Below are 8,491 nucleotides of genomic sequence, written 5' to 3'. Positions count from 1 at the left end.
CTGCTACTTTGTTAAGCCAGAGGCGGTACAATTCGGTCAGTGTGATGAGTCAGTCGATGATGGTGCGCAGTTCATTATTTCATTCACTGCTACATCTTATCTTTAGATGTATGCAAAACAGATTTGTTCCCATATTGCTCCCAAATAGTTGCTCCAGTCAGCGCTACGTCTCCCCATAAAGAGCATTCTGGGCCTTGTAGGAGTAGTGAAGGAAAGCCAATTGGTTCGTTCTATAATTGCTGGTCAGAAGACACTACAACTCCCTAGCAACTTTGGGAATCATATGTTTTGTTGAGTTTGGTTTGACTGAAATTAGGAGGTCGATTTCGGCAAACATTTCAGAGGGCTAATGCATCCAGACATGCGTAGGGTGAGTTTCATACAAATTACCTTATATTGCCATGGTTCTTTTTTGCATTCGCTTTTACAATCACATGTGGATATTTAATGTTTATGCAATGACCGAATAGTTTTAATATTAACCTCAGGCGCAAAATAGTAGATACGGTTGTCATGTGCCCTATGCATGTAGCCTACCGTTACTTTACGATGTTCGAGGGCACCGAATAGGCTTATTGATTTAATTAGAAATAACGGTTGATACCGTTTGAAATTATTGCTGCTATGCAACTTTGTTGTTACAAAGCTGACTGGATGTTGTGTCTCTTTAAGGCGTAAAGATTCGCCGTCTGTCATCCTGGTTGTGACTACAGTACTAATAAGCCATGGAGCTCGCCGAGGAAGACGAGCTCGAGACCCGCTTTGATGCCGCAGTGCGAGTGATTCGAAGTTTACCTGAAGACGGTACGCTTATCAACTATCCGCTAACATGCCACGCTATAAGAAATGATGCTATTCTTGAATAATATACATGCCGTATCAGCTCATGACAGCATCTTGACCCTGAGTCTTTGTGAATAACCTGTGATTCGATATACGTACAAAATCATCCTGCGAATCGTATGGAATGTCAGTTCTTGCTCTTTAGGCAGTACAGCCTGTTGAAATTATTGATGGTGCCTTTCGAGCTGAAGACATTTAAATAAATGTCTACCTTGTGAGGACATGTTATTGTCAGTTGCAGTAACCCCATTATAATTGCTATAAATTAGGGCATTATCAGCTATTATGGTATTAACAGTCACTAAAAATACTTAAGTATAATGTCAACAATTATCTTCCTTATATACCTACTTATCCTGTTTTTTGTTTTCTTCTATATCCTTATTTGTTTTTCCTAAAGGTTCGTATCAGCCTTCGGATGACATGATGCTGATGTTCTATAGTTACTACAAGCAGGCTAAGTTTGGGCCTTGTAACATTCCCAGACCCAGAGGATACTGGGACACAGCAGGCAAAGCCAAATGGTAAAATATAAGTACTCACCATAGAAAAAAACATTTTGCAAAATAATTACATGAAATTAAATACAAGGTTACTGCTCAGATCGCTTGCTTCTGTTTATCACGGAAAGAGGAGTACCCACAAACATTGATGACTCATGGGTTTTCATCTACTGAGACATGAGATCTGCCAGTGTGCAGAAAGTGCCGTTTGAAAGCTCTCCTTAGAAAAGCAAACATTAGTTGGAAAGACAGCAAAAGAATGCCATGGCAAGGCAAATGCAAATGAACAATCAAAAAATTGTTTGTTTTTGCCTCAAGGCAGAAACAGACTAAGGTTTTGTCATTAACTAATAATGCTTGATTATTTTACCTGGGATATTTTGGAGAAGATTATGACATGATATCCATGTCATTGCAAGGAATGTGGGATATTCATTCGGACTACCTCAGACAATGTACATCATTTACCATGAGTACCATCCTAATATCAAATCTATAATTACACATTTGTTGGCCACAGAAAACACATGTTACTATTACGATTTCTGTATCTGTTTACTGCAGGGCCAATTGCAAGAGATTTTATTTACAAACATTTAACATGTTTTTAATACAATATGGCCTCGAGTTCCTGGTCCCACCATGTGATCGTGAAAACCCCAAGGCCCCCTTTACCTTATATGTATCTAGAAGTAACTCCCAACTTTTGGAGGACAGCACATTGTTAGTCTGTCTGTAAAATCATTGAGGTTTGTGGAGCATTTCATTTGTCACCTGGGTTCACGAGACTGAAATACTGTCTGTTTCCAGGGATGCATGGAACTCACTGGGAAACATGTCAAAGACGGAAGCCATGCAAGCATATGTCAGTGACATTCAGCTGGTGAGGATTTTACTGTTGCCTTGTATAATAAGTAACAGAAGAGGAAGCAACTGTGTTATGCAAAACGCATGTACATCTCCATCAAATTGAACAGACCACATTTGTACCGTGCCGAAATAGTGATGCGTTTACAGTCAAATTCCCTCTATCTGGAAGATCCTGGAGACTCTTCCGGTCACTGAGGAGGTTTCTGATCTGCTGGAGGCCTTGGGAGGGGTTTTCTTTGAGGAAGTGGAGGGAGGAGTGCAGGAGGAAGAGAGGCCCTACGCAGTCGCTGCAGGTGCGTCAGTCATTTGAAAGGGCCCCATTTTGTCTTTAGCAGTGTCCAGCGGCCGGTCTTACAATTTATTTCCTAGCTGTCAAAATGTGCCAAATTTATAATGGATGTCCTTTGATTTCTGAACTTTCGATCTCCCCTGTCCATCTTACACGTCAAGGAGTCTTAGCAAGTTGGAAATAGTAAAGAGATGATAAATGTCTCATCTTAATGCCATTTCCTTTAGTTTTTTTGTCATTTCAGTGTTGAGATATTTTTTCCACTGAACTGGACCCGTGGGGCTGGATTGTATGTTTGACTTTTTTCTGCACTGAATAGTCCATGAAATCACATGAGAGATTGTTCCATCTTACTTAATGGATGGTTTCGTTTTTCATCTTTCATGGTTTTCTATCTACTAGCAGTGAAGGCCCTTTGATGTACTGTATACTCATAGTTGCCTTTCTGTTTTTTTTTGCTCAGAGCAAATGCAGACAGGGTTTATCCAGAAACCAAAAATGGAAGGCAAGTGTTTGTGTAATTTTGTTGGTCATGGACAATCCATTCACCAAATGTCCACAGCCTGAACTTCTGACACTCTCAGCCTGTAATTAGAAACGTCAAACCGACTGTTTTCGATGGCTACAATTAGAATGAAATTCACCAAGAAAAATGTCTATTCATGTAGAAGATATTAGCGTAATGGAGCAAGCAGAACCCCTGTTAGCCTGTGCTAAACAGCAAACACATTTATAATTTGGCCAAACAATCCTTATGAAAATAAGTGCAAAGAGGCTGTGAAGTGTGGGAGGAGTTGAGTGGCCCTTGTATCTGTTGTGTTTTGTGGTATGATTTGTTGGTTCTTTTAGTATATATCTTTGGATTATCTGGTATTGTCTCTATAGTCATTACGTCTTTGCTGCTGATGTGAATAGTAGCTTTTTTGTGTTAGTCGTGTTGGTTGTGATAGTTGTGTTATTCGTGGTGGTTGAGTTGGTAGTTGTGAGAGTTGTGCCAAAGTTTTCGAATCGTGTTTGTGAGTCATAGACTAGTAAATGTTGTTGCAATGTAGATGCATTTGGGGCGGTCTAGATTACCTTGCTATGATCGTAGAAGCTGCAAATTGTCTTGTCAATATCATTGTCCTGCTCAGGCTTTGGAAGTTTGGAAATCTGGGCGGATATTCAAACCAAAGTCCCAGAAAGAAAATCAAATAGCATGGTTATGGTGGGCAAGGAAGAAAGCAAAGAGGGAATGAAAGAGGCACGCAAACTGACTGAGGAGGAGAAAGTGGACTGTGATGAGGAGGAAGATTCAGACGATGAAGAGGAGGATGATGAGAGAGGTACCACTGCCGGTACACATTGAGATGTTTTGTTATACACTGGTTACAAATACTATGTAGCATGGTTATATTTTTGGCACTGTTGTATCTTTAAGTAGCTATAGAGCAGTATAAGCGATAGCTAAGGATAGCTGAGTCTGTTTTGAGTTTTTGTGACTGTGGTTTCATGTCCCTGACTCACTTATGTTTGTCTGTTGTCATGTCATAGCATAACTGCCCTGTATTAACTACGGAAGGACAGGAGGGACTTTTGCTATGTCATCAAATGTTGTTCCACTGAGTGACATTTTAGTGTAGATATCGAAACAGAGCCTCTAGTTTGATGTCAATCGCTTTCTCAGAAGCCATTAGGTGAGAAAATATGTTTTTGGTAGTGGGTTAAGAGGGAGGACGCACAGAGTATGATATTAAGAAAAGGCCTACGTCCCACTGTCCACCAGAGAGGAAGCACCCAGGCCCTAACCGGAGTCGGCTCAGGATGGAGGACCCCAGGTGTGGGTCAGAGGTCAGCTCCTCCAACGGCAGCATGGAACCCAGCGTCTCATCCGTGACCTACGGGACACACAGCTCCCTCAACAGTGAGGAGGAGGAAGAAGAATTGGCCTATTCTAAACAGCCCCTTCCGGAGAACCGCTTCCAGCATCTGAACGGACACCTCAGTGGTAAGAACCACCGGCAACCTAAAGTTGTTAGGAAAGATATTCCCGAGGGGCCCCCGACATCCAGATTTCAGAGGGAGTGAAAGCCAGGTTGATTATCACGTGTCACTGAAAACACATTGTCTCCAGCACAGGCACATTAACAGACACCTTGGCTGTGGGCACACCCCACTAGATGTTTTATTTAACACAGATTCATCAAAGGGTACACAGCTCAGGTCTTTGAATTCTGCAGATCTTTTTTCTCTCTTAGCGTCATTGATTAGCCAGAGAGAATAAGCCTGTTTTACCAGGTAGAATCAGGGTATTACAGGGACCCACAAGGACCAGAGATGTGCATCTGGTGAATGCGGGTCAAGACTTGATTTGTCAATAATCTGGCAATGACACAGTACACTTCTCCATACACAGAGCATCTTCGAGCCACCGAGTCAGACAACGAGGAGTTCTGTGACTCAATTGAACACTTAGTCATGGAGGAGGTAAGGCTTTTATTCTTTGAACAACTGGTAATGTAAATGGAGCAGTCGTTGCCACCCCTATGATTTTAATTGCTGGTTTAAATCGGTGGTCTCCACAGGAATCAGCAGTACCCAGAGTTCACTCCTCTGGGAGGAGGGCAAGTGAGGCTAAGAGGAGTCTTCAAAGAGAGACGAATTTGAACATGGATGAGGACCTGAGTCTCCTGGAAGACTCCCCTAACAGGGAGGGGCTTCATACAGAACGACGTGACAGTTGCTGGTCAATGAGTGGAATCGGTGGGTCTTAAGAAATTAGGGTTACAAAATTGTAGACCTACTCAAAATGTCTGTGTTTCTCAAACTTGGATTTCTGGACAACCTGGGAATTTGGAAAAAAGTTATAAAAATACTGAGAATCTAGTAAAAATTATCCTATTGTTTAAAGGAAAATACCAATAATCACTACCATTTCATCTCTCAACTGGGTTAAAATTGTTTCACTGGTGCATCAGATCTGATCTTTGTTATCCATCTAGAAGCTTCTCCAACTGTCCATATTTTGCTACATAAAAGGCTTAACTGTTCTTGATCAGCCCTTCGACATGCTGTAAATACAGGACCAGCTGTCCATAGAGTATTGTTCACTCCCTGAATATTATTTGTGGTATAGGTTCCAGGTCATCTGGGCTAGGCTCTGGATCCCAACTCTGCACCAATGAAAATGCAGCAGAGCGCTGGGTTATGCAAAGCTCGACTGAGGCAGCTGCCAGTGGTGACCTCAACGACTACATTGCTGGGGTGCTGACGAGGCTACAGGAGGACATGGCTAACGTGCTTCAGAGGCTGAACACCCTGGAGGCTCTAACCACCATACAGGTGAGAACGCCCTGAACACCAGAGGCATTCTGAGCACCATAGAGAAACGTTATCGCAGGATAAAAACACGTGTGTGTGTTCGTTTTACAGACTAGATCGCTTTCTCAGGCTAGACAAAATGACTCCTTATCCATAGCAAGAGAGGTATGTACTTCAGTCCGCTAAATAACTTCTATATATAAACGGTTAAATATTTTTCAATGATAAACAAGGTTAGCGAATCGCCCTCTTTTGACAACACGGTCAAATCAGCACGGATGAGGCACATCACATGTTGTGTTCTATTCCAGAGACCTTCGTGGTGGCCTTTTCACCTCTGCCCTGCCACTTTGGTGTTTTCCACCGTCTGGCCGTTGATCGCCCACTGGCTCGTTCAGATTTACCTTCAAAGAAGGAGCAGGCAAGTGTTCCATTGCAATTTATACCCCGCGTCGTCAGAGCCCTGTGAATTGGGGGGACACTTCTCTGTATATGGTTGTTGTACGCGCGCTTATATAGTCAGGTGGTGGAAGGTGATGGGTGTTGTGGGAGAAGGTGAACACGATAGTATATCCACTAGTTATTACAATAATAGTGATAATTTCACTGTGACAGGTGATGTCAGGGATCCATCTACGATGTCCTTCGGGGGCTTACCGTCTTTAGAATGTGTGCTTTTGGGCGGGGGAGATCTATGTATTGTCCGTTACCAGGTTGTCAAGATGAAAAATAATTATTCTCCAAAAAAAAAATTCTCTTCTCAGGAAAATGAGCTGAGGACCATGTGAGTTATCCTGACGAGCTGAGGTGAAAGTGTCGGGGGTCTTCTTTTGTAAAGCGATGGGCTTTTCATTGAAGCTCTCATGCCACTGGTTGGCACTGGACTGGACATTAGCTGTTATTGTACAGGTGATTTGTAATACATAATTACATTTACATTACGGTGAATTGACTTGTCCCAGTATATGGAAAACTGTATAAGGCTTTGGTATCCAACAAATGCCACATATGTAATCTACTGAACTCTAAGCACTTTAAATTGTGATTTTTCTGATGCTTTTTACTCCAGGGGGTAGGTTGGTATAATTCCTAACACAACATAGTGACCCACTAACTTGATCATTTGCTCTGATTTTCATACGTAGAGATACAACATGGTTTCTTAGAAACAGGAAACAATCTAAATATTTGTTCGTTCGTACTCATGAAGGAGATCCATACAGAAACGTCACTAATTTAAAGTGCAACCTTGCGGGTCATCAAGAAATAACAGTAAAGGTATTTATATTGAGTTCAATGAACATAACCAGATTTTATACTGTATTTATTAACCACATTGTCATGCAAACAACACATACTGGTGGGTGGCCTCGACTATTCAACTGTATCTGTGTCGATGAAGTCATCCACTAACCATGGTCATCCAGTAACACTGCTGGGTTATAGATTTTAATATTTTATTCCCAATATATGGTAAAAAAAAAAAAAATCCTGCGGTTTTGTGTAGCAAATAAATCTCAGAAGTACGTATAATTTTCCAAGGATGTTTCTGTGTGGACCAAAATATAATTAAAAATATTATTGTAAAATATCTGTGGTATATTATTATTTGCATTGCAATAAGACCAAATAATTAACTCCCAGAAAGTAATTTGACAGGGTTAGACAATCTTTTTGAAATGTAACATTTTTGGGATGTTTTATTTTCTTAAGTCAATATTATTTATCTATCTCTTAATGTTTTTCTTGTTGTCATAGTGTGATATATTGTAATTTAGAGAAAGAAACAGACAATAGTGCAATGTGTTGTAATTATAGTATTTATCGATACCACAGCAATGTATCTAAGTAGCCTCTATGCTTGACTTGGAGAGAAATAGGTGCCTGTACTGTAACTCCATGCAGGAACTGCCATATTTTGAGCAAACTTTTTATAAGAGGTGCAGGAACTCAAGCTGTATAACAGAAGTTTGCCATAAAATGTTTTATTGACTCCTGTCTGTGGAAAAGGGTCTACACCTGTTGTTAACAAAGACTGTAGAAAATGAAATGTGACTTTCTGGTGCCGTACTCAGCTCTGTTGAACTCTGGACCAAGTCAAGCACTGAATAGCCTTATTACACAAATATCATGAGCGGAGATGCACTTACAATAAAGCTGTTTTGGCGTGGAGTTGATTGTTAGTTTGTTCTTGTTAATGTAAACATCTGTAATTTCAATTTCCAGCTTTTGGAAGACTGTAAAGGAGGGTTTTTGCAAGTGTCTTTGCAATTTGACTTGCTCATAAATGAACTGGAATAGGTTTTGTAATTGGCTTTCTGTTTTTACTTAATTCAATTCCACTGTTACTTCATATAGTTCGCAATAAATGATTTAAAATGCACAGATACCCTTTAAATATAAATGTAGCACTGTCATTCCTACTTCTGTCCACTGACACCAAGTCTAGCATATGAATCTCAGGAGCATTAAAGTTTGAAGAATAAAAAAATTTAAAAAAAGTGTTATTGTTTGTGTGTCAGAACATGGACACTTTATCTCCCAGTGTATACTATGCCAAGTATATGAAATATGTTATAAAAGGATTTATGGGGACCAGAATTTTTTAACAGTAAAATTAGTAAAATACCGCCATTAGTTATTTTGTCATACACAATAACATTGTCTCAACAACATTGTTGTTCCC

At 40.5% G+C, this 8,491-nt stretch overlaps 1 protein-coding gene across 8 annotated transcripts; it reads left to right on the top strand.

Annotated features, from left to right (window-relative positions):
• Window positions 1-196: 196 nt before the first annotated feature.
• Window positions 197-8,209, top strand: LOC105024986 (acyl-CoA-binding domain-containing protein 5A). 8 transcript variants are annotated; one of them, XM_010895341.4, is made up of 14 exons: window positions 204-370; window positions 673-804; window positions 1,244-1,367; window positions 2,157-2,229; window positions 2,386-2,509; window positions 2,969-3,010; window positions 3,639-3,842; window positions 4,271-4,492; window positions 4,901-4,971; window positions 5,070-5,247; window positions 5,621-5,826; window positions 5,917-5,970; window positions 6,117-6,226; window positions 6,570-8,209. In XM_010895341.4, the coding sequence occupies exons 2-14, from the start codon at window positions 726-728 to the stop codon at window positions 6,580-6,582; spliced, it is 1,500 nt and encodes a 499-aa protein (XP_010893643.2). In that variant the 5' UTR covers window positions 204-370; window positions 673-725; the 3' UTR covers window positions 6,583-8,209. The 8 variants fall into 8 exon arrangements, with proteins under 8 accessions (XP_019899734.2, XP_019899735.2, XP_010893643.2 ...); XM_020044173.2 differs by having other exon boundaries at window positions 212-370; window positions 3,639-3,830; XM_020044175.2 differs by lacking the exon at window positions 5,917-5,970 and having other exon boundaries at window positions 197-370.
• The last annotated feature ends 282 nt before the right edge of the window (window positions 8,210-8,491 follow it).

This window comes from Esox lucius, chromosome 3 (assembly GCF_011004845.1).
Source record: "Esox lucius isolate fEsoLuc1 chromosome 3, fEsoLuc1.pri, whole genome shotgun sequence".
Classification (NCBI taxonomy): domain Eukaryota; kingdom Metazoa; phylum Chordata; class Actinopteri; order Esociformes; family Esocidae; genus Esox; species Esox lucius.
Note: the sequence above shows the minus strand (reverse complement) of the source record. Positions and strands in the feature narration are given on the sequence as shown.